Consider the following 22,405-nt stretch of genomic DNA (forward strand, 5'->3'; position numbering starts at 1 on the left):
AGGATGGGGTGACAGGTTCTGCGTCTGAGATAACTTACCTTCGCGCCCGTGTCTCCCTTCTCTTGCCCGAAAACAGCGGCTGCGAGCCACTCTCCCCGCCAGGGGCGCTGCTCCATAGGCGAGGTGGAGCAGGGAGGCGGCCTCCGCCTGGGAAAAGCGATCCCAGCCAGAGAGCTGTCCTGCTCCTTGTGTGAGGCCCCACCCCAAATCACCTGCATCTGCATTAGGGAAACAAACAGGTCCAGCCAGAGGTCACATAATCATACAAGATACATTTACTGACTACCGACAATGTGCCGCGCACCACACTCAGTTCCTAATTGCTCTTTCATTTTATGTGCACACTAATACTACAAAGTAGGCACTGCTCCTTTCCCCACCTAACAAGAGCAGAAACTGAAGTTCAGATGGTGGAACAGTTTGTTCCAAGTCCTGTGACCAGGAAGTGGGAAGCCAGGAGGCAATATTCAAATCCAAGCACGCCGTCCAGGCCCCTAATGCAAGCTGAGAAAGGCAGGCCCAACTGATTCCTCAGGTCTGGACTGGCGGAAAGAGTGTGTGTGTGTGTGTCCCCGTCCATGCACAGAACTGGTCGGCATGGGGGTGTTCTCAGGGACACAGAGTCCTTCCAGCCACCTCCTGGCTGTTCTAAAGCCTCCCTCTTTTCCACTGCTCTCTGGGATGTGCGGGGTGGGGCCTAAGTGGGCCTTGCTTACTGTAGACACAGTACGTACTGGATCCCTGTTGAGGTGATTACAACAGCATCTTCCACATACTCATTACTCAGTCCTTGGGCTGGACTTTCGAAGAGCCCAGAGACCAGCCCTGTTATCCGGCCCCAGTCACTCATTAGCTGTGACACTGCACATCTGATTGCTCTTAGCTTCTGTTTCTTCATCTACAGAAATAGATACAATAATTACCTAGGTCTGTTTTGAAGAGTAAATGAAGTGATCTAGGAGAAAGTTCACTGCTATAGCAAAATGTCTAACATAGAACATATGCTCAATAAACTCTAAATATGGCTTCAATCTGACAGTCACTCTCAAATCCACCTCCTCCCTGGACCACAACCTCCCCCTAAGAGCTACGATGGCTTTTCTTGTCCTGGCCACTTACCGGCACTTAATTATGAAATGTGGACATTCCGCTTTGATATAACAGAAGCTGATTGTGGGAAATTACTCAAACTTTGCTGAGCACAGGAATGCAGAGGTGCCTTAGGGAACCCACAGTTACAGACAGAGATCCACCACAGCTCCTATCCCTCAGAACCCAGGTGGTAGTTGCCATGAGACAGAGCAAGGCTGCCTGCTGGGTGAGGGAGAGAGAGGGGGTTGGTATACAAAAGCAGGTGAGTTTGATCTAGGACTGGAAGTGCATGCTTGATTTCCAAGTGCAAAAAAGGAAAGGCATCAGACAGAAACGATTTCTTTCAAGGTGCCGCTCAGGAAAACCAAGGGCACCTTGAGGGGTGTGGCTCAGTTTGTTGGGCGTCCTCCTGTGCAGGTTCGATTCTTGGTAGGGGACATGCTGGAGGCAGCTGCCAATCAATGTTAATCTCTCGCGTCATTGTTTCTCTCCCTTTCCCTGCCCCTCTCTCTAAAAAGCAAAATCAGGGGAATGGGAGTGGCCGGGGAGAAGCCAATGGGGATAAAAGAAGACATATGTAATACTTTCAACAATAAAGAATTTAAATAAATAAATAAAAAGCAAAATCAATAAACTATTTAACAAAGGAAATAAAGAAAGAAAACCAAGAGCAAAGGCCTGCAAGCAGTGTGATGTTTGAAGTTTGGGGGGGGAAAGCTGGAGCACTATGGAGTAGGATACGGGATTGGCCGTGGCCAGCTTGAGGAAGCCATTGAATGGGCCCTCAGAAGGCGTTGGTTTGGGATGAGAGCATCTGATGTGGGTTCTAGAAAGATGGGTGGTGGTTTGGGTGGAGTCCACATCAGAAAGGACGAGACCTGAGGCAGATGCAGAGGAGAGGTGGTGAGGGATGTCCCAGTCTGAAGAAAGAGCGAGTGAACTAGGAGACTCTGGGGAGACATTTCTGAGAAGGGCCTACTGGACTTAGTGCCAGGTTAGATGTGGAGGGAGGCGGTGGCAGAGTGTAGGGCTTCTCTTGGGAGACCTGGCAGATAGTGCAGTGACACCACAGTCCAGGAGGAGGAAGAGCTGCTTGGGGGAAGAGGCAGAGGTCACATGATTGAGCTCAATCCAAACAGTGGCTCCCAAAACCCCTGCAGGGCATTAACTGGAGGAGACTCTTAACTTGTGGGCCAGTCACCAGCTCACTAATACATATTTATTAAACAATTGCATAAATGAGCTTTCTCATGCTTTTGTTTCTACATCTGTAAAATGTAGAAATACCGTGCAGGATATTACCTTCTCTTTAGTTGTCATGTTTCCTTAGGCCTGCCCCTCTTAACTGTGGCAATTTTTCTCAGACTTTCCTTGTTTTTGATGACCTTGGCAGTTTTGAAGAGTGCTGGGCAGGTATTCTGTAGGATTCTCTCTAATGGAATTTGTCTGATATATATTTTTTTATAAACCCATAGCTGGGGTTATAGGTTTTTGTTATTCCTCACCTGAGGATATATATTTTTTCCCCATTGATTTTTAGAGAGAGTGAAAGGGAGGGGGAGAGACAGAGAGAAAAGCATTGATGTGAGAGAAACACATCGATTGATTGCCTCCCGCACACATCCCTACCAGGTTGGATATTGAGCCTGCAACCAAGGTATGTGCCCTTGACCTAGGCCAGAATTGAACCCATGACCCTTCAGTCCATGGGGCTGATGCTTTAGCCACTAGGCCAAACTGGTTAGGGCGGTTATGGGTTTGGGGAAGGTAAAGTACCATTATCATACATCATATCAAAGGTACATACCATCAACATAACTTATCACTGTTGATTTGGCCTTGATCACCTGCCGGAGGTAGTGCTTGTCAGCTTTCTCCACTATAAGGTTGCTCTTTCTCCCTTTCCATACTGTACTCCTTGGAAGGACGCCATTACACACAGTCCACACTAGAGGAGTGGGGGTTTGTTTCCTTGAAGGTAAAGTAGAAATCATCTGGAATTCTTCATGGGAGATTTAGGAATTTGTTTTGAAATTTAATTTTTATTTTAATCATCATCATATATAAGTACATTTAAAAAATAGAACTACAAAACTTATTAAGGAAACTAAGAAGTCCTTTGCCTCATCCCCACTTAAACTCTGTTGGATCTGTTCTTATCTCTCAGTGCTGATCTAAGGATATTCCCAGAATGCACCCTACTCCTCGAAACACTTGAGAATTTATTCTCGGGGTCTGTGCCCTCTGGACTGGCTTCCCTGAGGCTCTCCCCTGCCAGGATCGCAGCCCATCATAGGTCCTCCCTGAGCCGCCGTGCTCATCGCCCCACACAATGACCACCCTACATTACAATCGCCTTATAACTTTCTATCTCTATCTCCCTCTCTCTCTCCACTTCCCCTCGTCCTCTTCTCCCCCTTCACCCTCCTCTTTCCACTCACCTCTGCTGCTGCCTCCTCCCTGGGCTGACTCTGTATAAACTCACCGAGGGCAGGCGCAGGTGTGCTGTGCACCCCATTTGGGACAGACCTGGCACATTGTTGGCCCCTATTAAAATACGCTGAAGGAAAAAGGACCTTAGCTCACTCAGCCTCTTCAGGACTCTTTACAAGAGTTTGTACATCTTTTCTCTTACCTGTCTGGTTCCCTTCCAGATGTTTCCAAACCTACCCGAATCTCCTCAATTATCAAAAACCCTTCTTTCTTCCCTGTTACTATTATCTCGTCTCCCACTGAGTAAATGTCAAAGCCCCATCCACAGCATGCGCGGACCCAGCCTGCGCTCTTTCATCGCCACCACCTGCTAGGGGTGTAGGCCACTTATCTAGGTGAGAAATAAAAGCTTCCTCGGGTGAACAGTCCTCAAAACTAGGCTTCACCCATCCTTAGGGGTATGGAAGGCCTCCCAAGGGGCACAAGGAACCAAACAGTTTTAAGGGAATCAGTGTCCAAAGCCTCAGCTTCTCTTGGCTCTTTTCTGAAAGTAACCAGCCAGAGCAGGTGCCTGGGAACAAGGGGCAGGTTCCCTTCCACCTCCCTTGCTTCTCTTTAAAAGAAGAGTGGGCCACTCATTAACCTGGATCGTGAGACAGCCCCCACCCCTCAGCACATCGCTTTAGGGCATAAAAATCTGTGGAGACCACTGGAATTACTGTTGCTATTCCCACAAAGAGAACAAAGACGAGATAACAGGTTCTTTGTACATCAAATGGTTTGTAGTTCTTTAACTCAAATACAATTTGAGAACCTAAGCAGGTTTTTTTTAAAAATTAATTTCAGAGAGGAAGGGAGAGGGAGAGAGAGATAGAAACATAAATGATGAGATTCATTGATTGGCTGCCTCTTGCACACCTCCTACTGGGAGTCAAGCCTGCAACCCAGGCATGTGCCCTGACCAGGAATCAAACCGTGACCTCCTGGTTCATAGGTCAATGCTCAACCACTGAGCCACACCAGCCAGGCCACTTAAGCTGGTTTTAACTGACTGGAAAAAAATTGCAAACATTTTTGACATATAATTTTTAATTAATTTATTATTGACAGTATTATAGATGTCCCCATTTCCCCCACGTTGTGCCATATAATTTTTACATGTATATAGTTTCATTGATTTCAGAGAGGAAAGGAAAGAGAGAGATAGAAAGATCTATGATGAGACAGAATCATTGATTGGTTGCCTCCTGCATGACCCTTACTGGGGATCGAGCCAGCAACCTGGGCATGTGCCCTTTACCAGAATCGAACCTGGGACCCTTCAGTCCGCAGGCCGATGCTCTATCCACTGAGCCAAACCAACTAGGGTGTAGCATATAATTTTGAAGGGGTCACATATTTGAGTATTATTGCTATACCAAACCTTTCATACCCATCTAATGATTTATGTGAACAAAGTTTCTCCACATTTATATCAACGCAAAACAAAAAATATATAGGAAGAGAATTGATGCTGAACTTTGTCTCAGCCAAGCATTCTATCTAGGAATACACAAACTACTTGAAAGTATAAACAAAGAAGTCATGCATCTAATCAAGAAATGTGTTTCTAATATAATTTTACTTTTTATGTATAACTAGAGGCCCGGTGCACAAAAATTTGTGCACTGGGGGGGGGGGGAGGTCCCTCAGCCCAGCCTGTGCCCTCTCGCAGTCTGGGACCCCTCGGGAGATAACGACCTGCTGGCTTAGGCCTGCTCCCAGGTGGCAGAGGGCAGGCCCAATCCCTAGGTGCAGCCCTGGTCGGGCTCAGAGCAGGGCTGATTGGGGAGTTGGGGCGCCACCCCCTGTCATGCACAGAGCAGGGAGATTGGGAGGTTGTGATGCCACCCTCAGTCACGATCAGGGTAGGGCCGATTGGGGGGTTGGGGCACCGTCCCCTGTCACACTCAAGGCAGGGTTGATGGGGAGGTTGCGGCGCCACCCCCTGTCATTCACAGAGCAGGGCCAATCAGGGGGTTGGGGCACTGCCCCCTGTCACTCACAGAGCAGGGCCCATCAGGGGGTTGGGGCGCCGCCACTCTCACACTCAAGGCAGGGCAGATGGGGATGTTATGGCTCTACCCCATCACACACAGAGCAGGGCCCTTGCGGAGGGGGGGGTTGGGGAGCTCCCACCTATCAGGCACAGAGCAGGGCTGATCAGGGGGTTGGGGCGCCTTCCCCTGTCACAAACAGAGCAGGGCCAATAGGGAGGTTGTGGCCCCGCCCCCTGTCACACACAGAGCCGCAGGGCGATCAAGGGGTTTGTGTGCTGCTCCCTGTCACGCTGATCCCAGTGCTGGGAGGCATATTACCCTTTTACTATATAGGATAGAGGCCTGGTGCACGGGTGGGTGCCAGCTGGTTTGCCCTGAAGGGTGTCCTGGATCAGGGTGGGGGTCCCCACTGGGGTGCCTGGCCAGCCTGGGTGAGGGGCTGAGGGCTATTTTCAGGCTGGGAGTGACTGAAGTTCGCAACCGCTCTTTTTCTTTTTTTTTTTTTTATTCTGGGCCAGCTTTAGCTTGAGGCTTGGCTCCAGCTCTTAGGCCTCGGCTGAAAGTAGGTTTCTGGCCTTTGCTTACAATGTTGTGAATCTGCTGGCTGAAGTCCGGCCGTATTTGTTACAATGTTTCTTAAACTGCCCGCCTAGAGGCCTGCAGCCGCAGGCAGGGGAACATTGGTTTCCTCCAACGATCCTCTGTCACTGAGGCAAGCAAGCCTCATGTTAGTTTCAAGCTGCCTGGCTGCCGGCCACCATCTTGGCTGACAGTTAATTTGCATATCTCGCTGATTAGCCAATGAAAAGGGTAGCAGTCGTACACCAATTACCATGTTTCTCTTTTATTAGTGTAGATTATTTGTATCAAAATGTGTAATATATTACCCTGGCTGGTGTGGCTCAGTTGGTTGGGCATCACCTCATGTGCCAAAAGGTTGCAGGTTTGATTCCCAGTCAGGGCATATGCCCAGGTTTCCACTCAATCCCCGATTTGGGGGGGGCATGCCGGAGGTGGCCGATTGATTTTTCTCTCTCTTTTTCTCCCTTCCTCTCTCTCTAAAATCAATAAAAACATATTTTAAAAATTCCAATGCGTGCATTTAAAAGAGTGAGGTAATAGTTTTATTTAAACATCAATATTCACAGTATGCTAGAAGTGACATCCTTTGCAACTACTGGGTCTTAAAATGAAAAGTTTTAGTATTCGACATAGTTTTATAAACCTCTTTTAGGGAGTATGGATCTTAGTGGGGCCCATGCTTTGGCCAGCACCACCTCTGCCAGGAGCCACTCCCAGGCTGGTCCGTGGCTCTCCTCTCACCACCCTCCATGCAGTTTCTCCAGCTCCCCCTCCTTTTCAGGATACAAATCACATTCAGCCAGATGCTTCTGTTGGACGAGTCACCTCGCCCCTCTGAGGTCCTCTTCTTTCCTCAACTGTTAACCTTAACTTTTCTCAACTGTGACCATCTCTAACCTTGTGATTCTCTGAAAGCCAAATCCTTGTCACAGTCCATTTAGAGACATTTGGGGACAGTGCCCAGGAAATAAGGGTTTTCAGGGCACTGCCTCAGAGCCAGGCACTGTGCTTCTCAGCCGTCCTTTAGTCTAGGATACTTTTCAAAAGATGCCTAAGTCAGGGAACCTTCTCTAATTAATATCAAACCCATAAAATCTAACAACCAGCCCTTGTCCTGCATCCAACCTTTTAGATCATAAGACCTGACACACCGTAAGGATTTGGGAAGTGCCTGTTGAATGCATGCATGACCTCACATGTTAATGTGCATTTACATGGTTGCATATGTCACACTGCATATGTCAGAATTAAACTTGCCTACACAATGGCCTCTTGCAGAAACTGTTTTAAACTTTTAAAATTAATGAGATTTTTTTGTATTTAAAAGCAAAAAAAAAAAAAAAAAGCAATAGCAACAACAACAATAAAATCCGAACTATTTAAAAAGACCACCAATACCAAGTGTGTGAGGTTGTGGAGCATCTGGGACTTACTGCTGGTGGGAATGTAAGGTGGTACAACCACTAACAGCCATTACCATGCACTTACTTTGCGATGCAGCAACTCCACACCTGGGTATTTACCCAAGAGAAGAAAACACATGTCCACATCGAGGTCTGTATACGAATGTTCATAGCAACTTAATTCTTAATAGCCCCAAGCTGGAAACAACTCAAATGTCCATCACTAAGAGAATAAACAAATATCCCCGGCCCAGTAGCTTAGTTGGTTAGAGCACCATCCTATATGCCAAGGTTGTGGGTTTGATCTCCAGTCAGAGCACATGCAAGAATCAACCAATGAATGTATCCATAAGTGGAACAATAACATTACTAGTGTGTTGGGATTTTGACTGGAATAAACACTAGTTTCTTTTGTGCTCCCTATCTGGATCACAGAAGACAAAATTCTGAACCTTACCTGACCTGGCAAACTCGTGTTCATTCTCGGGCAGGGCCTTGACTGCACCTGAATAAATGTGCCCTGACCCAGGAGGAAGACAATTATAACAATAGTTCACCCTGGCAGAGCACTCCCTGTGTGGCTATTCTGATTCCCACAACATTCCACAAGGTAAGCACTACTTTAATCCTATTTCACAGACAAGGTAACTGAGACCCAGAGAAGAGAACAGCTAGTAAGTGACACAAACCGGACACCCATCCAGATGCGTTGTCCCAGGGCCCATGCTCTGAAGCATCAAGCTAACGTGTCTCTTGTTGGCAAAGTTGTCATTGGAGATAAAGGAGGGGAAATGAGCTGAAACCGGTTTGGCTCAGTGGATAGAGCGTCGGCCTGCGGACTGAACGGTCCCAGGTTCGATTCCGGTCAAGGGCATGTACCTGGGTTGCGGGCACATCCCCAGTAGGAGAGGTGCAGGAGGCGGCTGATCGATGTTTCTCTCTCATCGATGTTTCTAACTCTCTATCTCTCTCCCTTCCTCTCTGTAAAAAAATCAATAAAATATATTTTTAAAAAAAGGAGGGGAAATGAATTGGGTTTAGAAAGTAGTTTTATATAAACTTAAATATGAACCAAAGCTATACCTTTTCTATAAGTTCTTTCATATAAAATTAGTGAAAGCTGATTTCATGATGGTTTGGAAAATCCTGCTATTTCTAGTTTCAAGTGCTGTGGTCTTTCTGAAGAGCAGGCTGTAACCATTCACAGGGGCAAAAACAGATCTGCTTAGGGTGACCACCCCTCCTGGTTTTAGTGCTGAAAGTTCTGTTCCCTGGTGCATAGGAGAGCGCCCAACCAACTGAGCCATACCAGCCAGGACAGGACTAGCATATTTCTGAGGCCATGTCAGGTACTAAATAATTTATCCCTGATAATACCTATGTAAAATGTGAATTTATGTAAGCAATGCCAAGAAGAGAATTTGGAGTGATATGAGTATTAATTGAGTACTTGTTTATTCGGTCCTCTTTTTGTGAAGTTGCTGGTGACCATCATGACCATGATTATCATCAGTGCTCTAGGGTTAACTCCAGAGACTTGAATGGACCTCAGCAGTACCAGGCCCCAGCTTCTGTTCAAGAGGAGGCTTTGGACCACTGGAGCCAGTCTTTGGGGAGTAGCAAGTAGGGATTTGGTTGGGCCTAGCGCTTGGCCATTTGGACAAGCACTTGTGGCATCAGGGAAGGTAGGGCAACCTACCAATCAGTCTTCTTATCACTTGGCAAACCATGCTTCACCATTCATGTATTCATTCATTCCACAAGTAGTTAATAAGCTCCTACAGTGAGATGCTACTGGGCTGAGGCAGTAAGAGCTCAGAGTGGTATAAGACCTTCCCTGTCCTCTAGCTGCTTATAGTCTAACTAGAGGCCCAGTGCACGAATTCATGCATGGATGGGGTCCAGCCAATCGGGGCCTGGCCGGACAGGGGGAGGGGCCATGGGCAGTTGTGGGGGGGCCGATCAGGGATGGGGTCGGTTGGCCACCACGGTGTGCATCATAGCAACCAGTCATTCCAGTCATTCCGTCATTCCGTCATTCTGGACACTTGGCTTTTATATATATAGATTAAAGTGAGAGATGTGCACATAAGAAACAAGGGATGTTCTCAGGATTTGTGAAACAGACAGTGAGTTCAGAGAAAGGGGGTTAATGTCAGGCAGTGCAAAGTTGGGGAACAGATGGACCCTGTTTTGTTCACTGTGTGCTCAGCACTTTCCACCATGCTTTGCTCAGTGTGTTCGTGAAAAACCTCACAGAATGAACGAACAAATGAGAACAAACTATTCATAATTCCGCCAGAGGGAATCATTGTTGACATGTTAGTGCATTTTTTCTTTTTCTCTAAATATACAATAAATACATTTTTCAAACTTCAGTAACTTTTTTTTTCAAAAATAGCATGTTCATCTCAGAAAAAGGAGAAAATGTTGATAAGCAACATAGTACTAATAGCTAACATGCTTAATGCTCATTCTTTGTTCAGGCAAAACAAGCTTCTCACCTAGTGGTAATGACTCACATTTTGTATATGTCCATCATATAGGACTCTCTTTTATGCCAAGAGTTCACTTTTTAAAAATACTCAGGCTCAAAATGTTTATATAATTCTGTATTATTTAACATTATCTTTTAACATTTTCCCATGTCATTGAAAATTCTTTTAAGAATCATTTTCAGTGGCTGTTTATCCTATCCTGGGAGATACTCTAACTGGTACCAGGCCAGGCAGAGACTCTACCGTCTCCTCTATCTGTGGCTGATAGGGATCCCCTGTAGGTTTTTTGAAAATTCTCACTCAAAGATATGTTTGTATTGATTTTTATAGAGAAAGGAAGTGAGACGAGGGTGGGGTGTCAGACACATCAATGTCAGGGACACGTTTTAGTTTTTGTTTGTTTGTTTGCTTTTGTTGTTGTTATTTAATAAACTTTGCTTTAGAACAGTTAAGATTTATAGAAAAATTGAGATGATAATAAGAGAGTCCCCATATACCAGGTCTGTCACACCCAGGCTCTCCCACTATGAACATCTTCCATTACTATGGGACATTGGTCACAATTAATGAACCAGTACTGATACATTATTATTCACTCAAGCTCAGATTTTTTTAAAAAAAATATATTTTATTGATTTTTTACAGAGAGGAAGGGAGAGAGATAGAGAGTTAGAAACATCGATGAGAGAGAAACATCGATCAGCTGCCTCCTGCACATTTCCCACTGGGGAAGTGCCCGCAACCCAGGTACATGCCCTTGACCGGAATCGAACCTGGGACCCTTCAGTCCACAGGCCGACGCTCTATCCACTGAGCCAAACCGGTTTCGGCTCAAGCTCAGATTTTATTCAGAATTCCTCATGTCCTTTTTCTGTCCCAGGAACCCGTGCAGCACACATTACATTTTATCATGCCTCCTTAGGCTCCTCTTGACTATGACAGTTTTTCAGATTTTCCTTGTTTTTGATGAACTTGACAGTTTATTCTCATTTTTATCCTTTATTGATGTTTATTTTTATTAATATATTTTTATTTATTTCAGAGAGGAAGGGAGAGAGAGACTGGGAATTGAGCAGTGACCTTTTGGTTCCTCGGTTGACACTCAGCTGCTGAGCCACACCAGCCAGGTGACCTTGACAGTTTTGAAGAGTACCGGGCAGAGATTTTGTAAAGTATCTCTCAAGTGGAACTCTTCTGATGCTTTTCTTTCTTCATTTTTCTTCTGATGTTTCCTGGTTAGATTGGTGTTCCTGTGGGGAAGACCAGAGGTAAAAAGCCATTGCATCACATCGCATCACGGGGGGCCTACTATTAACCAGATCTTAATTTTGATCACCTGGTTGAAAGGGTGTTAAGGATCCTCCACTGTAATGCTACTCGTGTGCCCCTCCCCCATCACTTCAAACTGTCCGCTTGGGAAGGAAGTCAGTGTGCGCAGTAGGGATTTATGCTCCCCCTTGAGGGCGGAGTAGATACATTATTTGGAATTCTCCATGGGAAATTTGCCTATTTTCCCCCTTTTATTTGTGGGTTCAATCATTTATCTCAGAATAGACCTGTGGATATTTGTCTTATACTTTAGGCTATCGTCCAATAATTCTTTATTTTGTTGCTCGCATTGTTCCAGATTTGGCCTTGGGAAGCTCTTTCAGCTGGTTCCTGTGTCCATTTGTCATATCTCCATCTTTCTCTTCTTTTATTTGTCATATCTCCATCTTTCTCTTCTTTTATTTGTCATATCTCCATCTTTCTCTTCTTTTATTTGTTTACACTTCCTTCTGTACTACAAAATGCTACAGGCTCATCTTGTGTATTTCCTGCCCTGGTCCTAAAATCAATCATTTCTCCAAGGAGAATGTCAGGGGCAAGTTTAAATCTTAGCAAACATGCTGTGTGGCTGGAAAGTGATCTGACAGGTGGGCAGTAAGACTCAACCATCTTTAGGAGGGTATTTTCCCAGCAGTAGCAGCCAGAATTGCAAGTCCTAGCTGAGAAATAGGTGACTCACCAGCTCCTCAGGTTGTCTCCTCCCTCCCTCCTCCTCTTGCTGACAACACTGTCCCTAAACCAGCTCAGACAGAGGGACCTAGGTCAGAAAGTGTCCCCGCCCATTGGGCAGAGAAGAATAGCCTGTCTCAGGCCAAGTCAAAGCTTTCACCCATGCCCAGCATACACCTCCCCCCATTTGTGTATTATATATACTCCTCCTACCTGCAGAAAGGATTCAATAGGATTACTCTTAAATTTACAGCTACAATTAAACTATTATTAAAACTTGGGTAAGCCTGGCCCGCGTGGCTCAGTGATTGAGAGTTGACCTATGAACCAGGAGGTCACAATTCGATTTCCAGTTGGGGCACATGGCCACCCAGGTTGCAGGTTTCGACCCCCAGTGTGGGGCATGCAGAAGGCAGCCAATCAATGATTCTCTCTCATCATTGATGTTTCTATCTCTCTCTCCCTCTCCCTTCCTCTCTGAAATCAATAAAAATATATTTTTTAAAAAACTTGGGTAAAAGGACAAGAGCACTGTGAAGAAGAGCATGAGAGCATGTGTGTGTGTGCGTGTGTGTGTGTGTGTGTGTGTGTGTAGTAATTTTGTCCAGACACCTGGGCTGGGGCAACTTGCCTACGTTCCCCAAATCACAGATTGCAAGCACCAGAAGGGCTTTCAGAAATAAATGCACTTATGGGTTAAGTGATTTCTCAGGAAGTCACACAGCAAATAAGCTGAAGAACTAAGAATACTGTGACAGGTCTCCTGATGTTCAAATCCCCATTCTTTCCTCCCTTTCCAGGACAGTGTGAAAAGAACAGTTTTTCAGACCTTCTGTGGGATACAATGGCAAGACAACACCTTGGGGCCTTTTTCACTTGCTAGGTGAATAAACATGTGTGGATGTGGCTGAGAAGTCTTTGGGACTATAATTAAGGATTATTAGCATCCCCAGATGTTTGGACATAGGAGAAATAGGATGTAGACATGGGGATATAGAAGTGGATAATGGGGATCCTACCATTTCCCCACAGTCAAGATTTTAATGGTTAAAATTGGCAATATTCTAGCTGTTGTCCTCAACTTTTGAATAAAAATAAAAGAAGAAGAAAGAAAGGAAAACATAAAAATCAGGGATTTTGAGACTTTCCCCAAGAGATTCAGAGATTTGGATTTGTGAGTGTTTATACTGCTAACTGTTATTCTCTTTAATATTCATTGCCTTACACGGACAACAGGGGGATGAGAGCATGAGTGGGGGGTTGAGGTTGGGGGTTAATGGGGGGATGAGGACACATTTGTAATACCTTAACCAATAAAGAAATTTAAAAAAAAATTTAAAAAAATTCATTGCCTTCTTCCCCTCCCAACCCTCTCCCTGCAACAACTCACGAAGGACACATTTTGAATGATGTTTGTATAGGCTGAAATGAAAGACTGCCTGGAGTTTAGAGAAAGGATTCAGGGCCTGATGTCACTTGGTGGTGTGGCTGCAATAGAGATGAAATTAGCATCAGGTTACTCTTCACTTGCTCTCTTGGTGACCTCCCTAGGCCACCCGCGATATCTTGTCTGTCTACAAACTCCTTCTAGGGTAAGGACAGTGGGTAGCCCAGAGTCGCATGTGCTTTTGATGGAGGAGGAGGAGGAGGAGGAGGAGGAGGAGGAGGAGGAGGAGGAGGAGAAAGAAGAAGACGAAGAAGAAGAAGAAGAAGAAGAAGAAGAAGAAGAAGAAGAAGAAGAAGAAGAAGGAGATGGAGAAGAAGAAGGGGTCAGGGGCATTTCGGACATAGAAACTATTCATATGAAGAATTGCACTTGGAGCCACCCCCCCTCCGCCCCCCCCAGCTGGTTCTCCCACACCCGGAGTTCCCTCAGCAGCGCAGAGGGAAGGTGTTTAAGGCCTGCCTTCTGAGGAAGCTGTGCCCCGAAAGGGACTACAATACATTCCTGACCTGTTCACGCTCGAGTGTATTTTCTGCCTCTTTATGATCCATGTATTTTTAAAAATCATTCTTTAATTAATGAAATTATTATCCAGACTTTTTATACCCGTACAACCATATGTCAGGTTTGCTTTAATTTGAATACGTGTATCCTCCATATCTTTCGCTGACAAAACACCTCGCTCTGCCTCATTTTGGCGATGCTTTGTCCTTGCACCTGTGCGAGTCTCCGAGCGTCATTTCTCCGCCGTGGGGCGCCCGCAGGGGGCGGTGCGGGAGGAGGCCCGGCGGTGGGCGGGGCCGGCCCCTGGGGTATGCAGATGAGGTGGGCGGGGCCCGTGTATAAGGGCTGTTAGCGGCCGGCGGCGCGCCGAGCCTCGGCGGACTGACCGAGTCGGAGGCAGCGGCGGACCCGGCTTCTCCCGGCGCAGCGGAGCCTGGTCCTGGGCGGTCCCCGCAGCGGGCCATGCCCCCGCGGGAGCTGAGCGAGGCCGAGTCGTCCCCGCTCCGGGCCCCGACCCCTCCCCCGCGGCGGGGCAGCGCGACCACGGAGCTGGGCATCAAGTGCGTGCTGGTGGGCGACGGCGCCGTGGGCAAGAGCAGCCTCATCGTCAGCTACACCTGCAATGGGTACCCCGCGTGCTACCGACCCACGGCGCTGGACACCTTCTCCGGTAGGTTCTCCGGCCGCGGGGGGTAGGGCCGTGCCCCGGGGGCGGGGGCGGGGGCCGGCGGGAAGCCCCCCGCGAGGGAGGCGGGCCGGCCGCAGGTGGCGCTGTGCGGCCTGGTGGGCCCCGACGCCTCCCTCACTCGGGCTCCCCTCCGCCCCGCAGTGCAAGTCCTGGTGGACGGGGCGCCGGTGCGCATCGAGCTCTGGGACACGGCGGGACAGGTGAGGAGCCGGGGGTGGCCGCTCCGGGCCCGGGGGGAGGTGGCCCGGGGGCTGGGCGGACCCCAGGTGGGGCAGGCATGGAGGCGGCCGGGGGCCCTCGGCCTCGAGTCCCAGGCGTCCGACCCCGTGAGGAAAGCGAATCCCCGCGCCCTGCGACGGGGAACAGTCCTGCTAATGGGCGACCCGGCCTTCCCATCCCAGGAAGACTTCGACCGCCTGCGCTCCCTCTGCTACCCGGACACCGATGTCTTCCTGGCCTGCTTCAGCGTCGTGCAGCCCAGCTCCTTCCAAAACATCACCGAGAAATGGCTGCCCGAGATCCGCACCCACAACCCCCAGGCGCCGGTGCTGCTGGTGGGCACCCAGGCCGACCTCCGGGACGATGTCAACGTCCTGATCCAGCTGGACCAGGGGGGGCGGGAGGGCCCCGTGCCCCAGCCCCAGGCTCAGGGCCTGGCTGAGAAGATCCGCGCCTGCTGCTACCTCGAATGCTCGGCCCTGACCCAGAAGAACTTGAAGGAGGTGTTCGACTCTGCCATTCTCAGTGCCATCGAGCACAAAGCGCGGCTGGAGAAGAAACTGAACGCCAAAGGCGTGCGCACCCTCTCCCGCTGCCGCTGGAAGAAGTTCTTCTGCTTTGTTTGAACAGCTCTGGCGGAGTCGGGAGCGACAGGCATAAAGCCACTGGACATCTGGAGCCTGGGGTCGGGGCTACTGGCGGGGCCAGGCTACCCCGTGAGACTCAGTTCCCCTCTGAACACTGTGGGGACCTGGGCCTCTAACTGCCCACTCCTGCCAGGTTGGGCCTCGGGCCTGGAAGAAGGGAGGCTGTAACTTGGATTTCTGTGGTTCAAGGCTTACAGGGAAATCCCAGCACTTTGATTTTCTTGGGATGGTCCTCACAGTGTCAGCCACCTCCAAGCAGTTTGGGATCCAATTCCCAGCTTCTTATCATGGGCCCTCGGGTCCCGCTGGCTGAATGAGGACCCCCTGTGGAGGTCCCCACCCCCTCCTTGGCACAGGGGTGAGGAAGAGCCCAGGGAATAGCTGGGCATCTTGGAGAGCTCGAAGGTGTCCAGCCCTATCTGGAAAGTTTGGGATGGACTGTGTAAGGTAGAAGCCAGTGCGAGATCAAGAGGGAGCAGAAAATGAGGCCGTGGAGCCTTGGGACTGGAGGCTGGGAAGGAGGAGGCAGGTCAGAGAGCGAGGCCTGGAAGGAGTAAGACACGGAGAGCAGAGAAGTGGAGCAGCTGAGGAGTAAGGCTGATACCTGGGCTGCCCTCAACCCCCAAGGCCAGGGAGGGCGGGGCTGATGCCTGGGAAGAACTGGGTTTCAGGGCTCCCTAGGCACTGCCCAAACTGGCTGGGCTAGGAGTGGGGCAGGAAGTGAGAGGCAAGGCCCAGCAGAGGAGGGGGAGAAGCTGCAAACCAGAATCTGAAGGAAGAAGGGGCTGGGGATCACCTTTTTCTCCAAGGCCGCACGCAGCCTAGAAGGTAGGGCCGTGCAGGCTGCAAATAAAGATTTAAGTTCCTGAAGCTGCTGGCTCCGTGTCATTTCTTGGAATGATGGGCCCATTGCTCTCTCGTACCCCTCCTCAGGGCCCAGCAGTGTGGATGGAGACTGGTTGGGTACCAAAGGACTGAGGCTAGATGGAAAGGGGGGGACTGGACTAGAGGGGACAGTGTGATGGGAACCGGACTGGGTGGGGGGGGGCAGGTTTGGGGCTCCCCGCTTGGGGCTTAGCTGGTTCCCAGGAGAGCTAGCGTGGGAAGCAGCCTGGAAACGGGTTTCCCCAGGTGTCAGCGCCAGAGCTGCTTTCCCATGACCTCACCGGGCGGGTGTGCCCCTCCCCTCTCCCCCTCCTTTCTAGAACACCTTGCTCAGTGCTAAGTTCTGGGGCAATCCTGAGCCCTCTAACCCTCCTTCTCTGATCCTTCTAACAGTCCTCAGGGCACAGGGGCTCGGGTTGGGGGCTCTGTTTCAGAGCCTGAGCACGAGAAAGGATCCCATACAGCCTAAACCTCAGCAAGTGGCCAAACTTCTTGGACTTGGGTTGGTAGGACTACAGTCTTCAGCCTTGGCACTCAAAGCTCACATAGGACCCAGTCACAGCACCGATTGTCAATAATTTAAATAGAAATTTGGGCTCAGAAATCCTATGGGAGTGAGGGTTCATTTTGTGAGGACCTTGGGAGAAGCAAGAATCCAGAGAACATTCCCTAAAATTGGAACTGGAAGGAACTTTACAGAGCTTGAAGCATCGATCAGCTGCCTCCTGCACACCCCCCCTGGGGATGTGCCCCAAACCAAGGTACATGCCCTTGACCGGAATCGAACCTGGGACCCTTCAGTCCCCAGGCCAATGCTCTATCCACTGAGCCAAACCGGTCAGGGCTTGGAAGGAACTTTAAAGGGCACCTTGGGGTGGGGTGGGGGGGACCACTTTATTTCACCCATAAGGAAAGTGAGGCCCAGAGAAAAAGGTAATATCTCACTTGATACTACCAAGTGGCTGTAAGAGCACTTTGCAAACTCCAGAGTTGTGTACATGGGTAAGTGTTATTCCCGTGGAGAGGTATTTCTAAGGCACACCTCCGACACCTGTTAGGCAACTGCTGGGCCAGGTGAGCACTCACCCTGTCTCAGTCCAGCTCCCTCTGTAGGAAGTTACAGCTTGTGTGTGTACTAGTATGTGTGTGAAAAAGAGAATGGCTGAGGGACAGAAATCCCAGCCAAGTGAAACCTCAGATAATCCCCAAGTTTAGTTTTAGCCAAGACTGCCCGGCTGCTGCCCCACCAGGGCCCATCCCCCAGAGCTCCAGCCCCCTCTTCTCCCTTTGTGCCCTTGCCCCTTCAGGTGGAGGTGCTGAGCTGCACAGCTGAGCCAGGTGCTGAGGGAGTCTCACACTCCAGCTCCACAGCCTACTATTTCCTCAGCCCAGCCTGACACACCCCCAGCTGGGGCAGAGACCTGGGTTCAAGATAGGGTCTGACATCAACCATGACCTTAGGCAAATCTTTCCCCTTCTCTGTGCCTCATCATCCTTATTTGCAAAATGAAAGACTCATGACTCTGAATTAGAGGTTTTTCAAACTGCTCAAGGGTCCTTAGATGTACCAAGGATTGGGAGAGGAAGCTTAATCAGATGACCTCTGCCCTGGCCCCCTCCCCCAATCCTTTCCTTAGACTCTGAGGGTACCAGCCATCCACATCACTGTGTCTCCTCTCCTGCTGGGTCGCGGAGCCTGGTCAGCCTCACCCCTATGTCCCTGCCCCTGACGCTCCCCACTCCAGTCCCTCCAGCACTACTGCCTTCCCTCTGGCACCTCTGACTCAAGACTGTTATCAGCTCTCCTCGCCAGCAATGAACTCCAGCTTCTCATTTCAGCGTTCAAGGCCTTCTCAAATCTGACCCAACCTGGATTAGGCCAGCCTGTCCCGGTGAGCCCCACACCCTGATTCCCAATTATTGCTTGAATTCTGACTCCAAGTCTTTGCTTTTGCCAAATCCTCTAGTTTGGAAAGTGTCCCCTACTCATGCCCTGTTTTTCCTCTAATCACCTTCCAATACTGCCCTTCTCCAGGAAATGTCTCTTACCTGTAGCAGTGGCCACACTGCTCTCTCAGCACATTGAAGACACTGAATTTGGTCATGCGCTCAAGCTCTATCTCCCCAGCTACACTGAGAGAAAGTCCCACTCATGCCTCTACTTTCACAGGATCTTGGGCTCAAGCAATATTTGCTGCTGGGCTTTAAGAGCTTACGAAGCCAACCAGTTCAGCTCCAGGTTTGTGTCACTGAAGCCCAAGAGCGTGGCTTGCTAGGAAGGCCTGTGTAGGACCAAAGGAATTTACCGCGGGTTCCAAATCCTGCTTCTGTCTCTCTATATAACACAATCTCTCTCTACCATTTTTTTTTTAATTTTATTTTAGAGAGAGAGAGGGAGAGAGAGAGAGAGATCAATTTGTTGTTTCACTTATTTATGCATTCATTGGTTGATTCTTGTATGTGCCCTGACTGCGAATCGAACCTGCAACCTTGGTGTATCAGGACAATGATCTAACCAACTGAGCTACTCGGCCAAGGCTCTCTCTACTTTTCTGGTACTGTCTTTATCTCTTTCTCTATCTCTCCTTCCTTTGCTTAGATTAACTGGATAAAATTCTGTTTTTACATATACATTTGTAAATATGCCCTTATCGATGTAAAATTTTTAATGTCTGTGTAACCAACCCTTAGTAGACTTTAAATATGTATTTAGTTTTTCTATATAAATACTCAGAAAAAATTGGAAAATTCAAAAAATTAGATTAAAAATTTACATAGTGCGAACTCTCAAAGATAATAACATTTTTAATATGTTTTTTAAAAATATGTTTTTATTGATTTCAGAGAGGAAGGGAGAAGGAGAGATAGAAACATCAACGATGAGAGAGAATCATTGATTGGCTGCCTGCTGCACACCCCCTACTAGGGCCCGAGCCAGCAACCTGCACATGTGCCCTTGACCAGAATTGAACCTGGGACCCTTCAGTCCACAGGCTGACACTCTATCCACTGAACCAAACCAGCTAGGGTTTTAATATGTTTTTATTTGATTTTTAGAGAGAGAGGAAGGAGAGGGATAAAGAATTAGAAACATCAATGAGAGAGAGACATCATCAATTGGCTGCCTCCTGCAGGCTCCCTACTGGGATCAAGCCTGCAACCCGGGCATGTGCCCTGACCTGGACTCGAACTAGTGACCTCTTGGTTCAAGGGTGGACACTCAACCACTGAGCTACATCGGCCTGGCAAGATAATTACATTTTGATAAACTTTCTTCCAGTCTTTCCTTGTATGCATATTGAAAAAAAAAATTTGTTTGTTTTATTAACCCTCACCCAAGACACATCAATTGGTTGTCTCCCACACTCGCCCCAACCAGGGTTGGCCATCGAACCTGCAGCCCAGGTACGTGCCCTTGACTGGGAATCGAACCCAGGACCCTTCAGTGCCCAGGCCGATGTTTTAACCACTGAGAAACACAAGCCAGGGCTGTATGCATATTTTGGAAGTATTTTTGTGACATGTTACATGTACAATTTGGTATTTTTGCTTTTTTTCATTTAAAAATTTAACAGTGTTTTTCATGTGATTATAAAATCTGAGGCTGTAACCATAGTGCCTGTTTGCTTACTATTTCACGCTGACCATAAATAACTTCTTCAACTAGATCCCCATTTGGGGGCATTTAGGCTCTAACTTTTTTTTTCTATTATAAATATGACTACATCAATAGTGATTATTTTTTCTACCATTGGTTGGTGACCACCTACAGAAAAGTTGTTATTGTCTTTGACTTAGAGGCTGGGCCCCAATATAATCCCAAGTTACTCTTTAAAAGAAAAAAAAACATTTTCATTGCTTTTAGAGAGAGAGAGGAAGGGAGAGGAATAGATAGAAACATTGATCTACTGCAACCTGGGCATGTGCCCTGATTGGGAATTGAACCGGCAACCTCTTGGTTGGTGGGTGGATGGACAACCACTGAGCCACACCAGCCGGGCCCAAGTTTCTCTTGAGGGAGCTTGGGTGTCTGTGTACATGTGACTCGGTGGGGAGAGGCTCTTTCTATGGAAGCATTACTAGCAGAGTGCAGGTGTCCAATAAACACAAATACTAAATGACGACGTTTATATGTCTGTGTCCATATACATTTTCCGTGTCCCTGTTTTTGCTCTTGTGTATTTAAGGTATGTATTGTCTTTGTGCAAAACTCCGAATAATCCCATATTCATGCAAGTCTGTATCTTTATGTCTGTAAACGTGGAAGTCTATGTTTATAGAAGATGTGTATAGCTCTGTATGTGTGTCTGTATAGCCAGATGTCTGCCCTTGGGAGTGTATATTATACATAATCCTATATGTGTGTCTGGGCCTAGTTTCTTGGGGGCTGAGTGTCTACGTGTCTGTCTGCCTAAGGTCAGTTCTGTGTGGCTGTCTTTCTTCATGTGCATCTCCTGCTGGGTGTGTGTGCTGGGCCTGGGTTGGTGTGTACCTTGCTTGCTTTCCCCCTGGGAGCAGAATAGAGCCCAGGGCAGAGGTGACACACCCTCCCTGAGCTCCCCGTTCTCCTGGGAACCAGCCTGGGAGAGTGAGTGAGACCAAGAGCAGACTGCGTCAGGAGCTCGGGCCCCTTTTGCAACCAGCCCAGGCCCCAGGCGGTAACTGTGGCTCTCACAGGTCAGACCTGCCCACTGTGCCTGGCTGCCAGGAAGCCCGGCTCCCAGCAGGGCTATGCTGTCAGCTCCCTCCTTGGGCCTGGGCCAGATCCTCTGTGAGCAGAGCTCAGCCAGCTGAGGGGCCACATTAGTCACCCTGTGGCAACAGCAGGGAGTGACTTCCTGGGCCTGGGCAGTGCTGGCTGTCCTAGGGCACCACTGCTTTCCGGCCCTGTACGCAGCAATGCTTAGGCAGCCTGATCTCCTCTATTATCATCTTCTCTTCTTACAACTGAACTTCAAGATAGGTCAGATGGCTTTTTAAAAAATTTTTTTTTATTTATGAGAGAGAAATATCAATTTGTTGTTCCATTGATTTATTCCTTCATTGGTTGATTTTTATATGTGCCCTGACCAGGGGTCAAACCCCAACCTTGGCATATCAGGACAACACTCTAACCAACTGAGCTGCCCGGCCAGGGCCCAGATGGCTCTTATTAGCTCCCCTTATCAGATGAGGAGACCACAGCACAGAGCCATATCACCAAGGTAGAAGCAGAGCTGGGCTTTGGACCTGGGTTTCCTGACCTTGGGTCCAGGCCTCTTTCTAGTGTGCCACCTGGGGGCGGGGGGGGTTCCGGCCCCCTAGAAATGGTTCTCTTAAAGGGCAAGGCTGGGAAGCATGGTTTATGGGACAGACGGGTCCTCAAACTTTTTAAACAGAGGGCCAGTTCACTGTCCCTCAGACCGTTGGAGGGCCGGACTGTAGTTTAAAAAAAAACTATGAACAAATTCCTATGCACACAGAGGCGGCAAAAACATCCGGCGGGCCGGATAAATGCTTTCGGCGGGCCGCATGTGGCCCGCGGGCCGTAGTTTGAGGACCCCTGGACTAGGTTGTTGTAGGCTGGGTAGTGAGGCGGAGGGAGACGGGGCTGGAGGTGGGATGTGAGGAGAGATGTCAGCACTGAATCAGGGCTGCCTTTCTAGTGGGATGTTCACTCCAGCCTTTCTCCACTGGACATAGGGTTTGTCCCGTAGCTGGGATGACTCAGGATATTTTTGAAATTGAATGGGAGCTCTATTAATAACCTGGGCTTACGTTCATCCTACTTACAAGCCCTTTGGAAGGCAGAGCCAGTCATTGTCCCCAGCTCCATGGCCTCCTGACCCTCACCTGTGCCAATCTGCCTCTGTTCCCAGGTGTCCAGATGACTCCCCGGCCCCTTGGTAGTGAGGGGCACCAGGGGAGCCTTTGGGCCCAGTTTGGGCTTAGGGGTCCCTGGGACCACTTGAAGCTGGAAGAAAAGCAGGCAGC

At 48.7% G+C, this 22,405-nt stretch overlaps 1 protein-coding gene across 1 annotated transcript; it reads left to right on the plus strand.

Moving 5' to 3' along the window:
• The first annotated feature begins 14,316 nt into the window (after positions 1 to 14,316).
• On the plus strand, positions 14,317 to 16,415 carry RHOV (ras homolog family member V). The gene is made up of 3 exons (XM_081107339.1): positions 14,317 to 14,663; positions 14,823 to 14,881; positions 15,083 to 16,415. The coding sequence occupies exons 1-3, from the start codon at positions 14,456 to 14,458 to the stop codon at positions 15,524 to 15,526; spliced, it is 711 nt and encodes a 236-aa protein (XP_080963465.1). The 5' UTR covers positions 14,317 to 14,455; the 3' UTR covers positions 15,527 to 16,415.
• The last annotated feature ends 5,990 nt before the right edge of the window (positions 16,416 to 22,405 follow it).

Source organism: Myotis nattereri (genome assembly GCF_964212035.1).
Source record: "Myotis nattereri genome assembly, chromosome: 1".
In the NCBI taxonomy this organism is placed as follows: domain Eukaryota; kingdom Metazoa; phylum Chordata; class Mammalia; order Chiroptera; family Vespertilionidae; genus Myotis; species Myotis nattereri.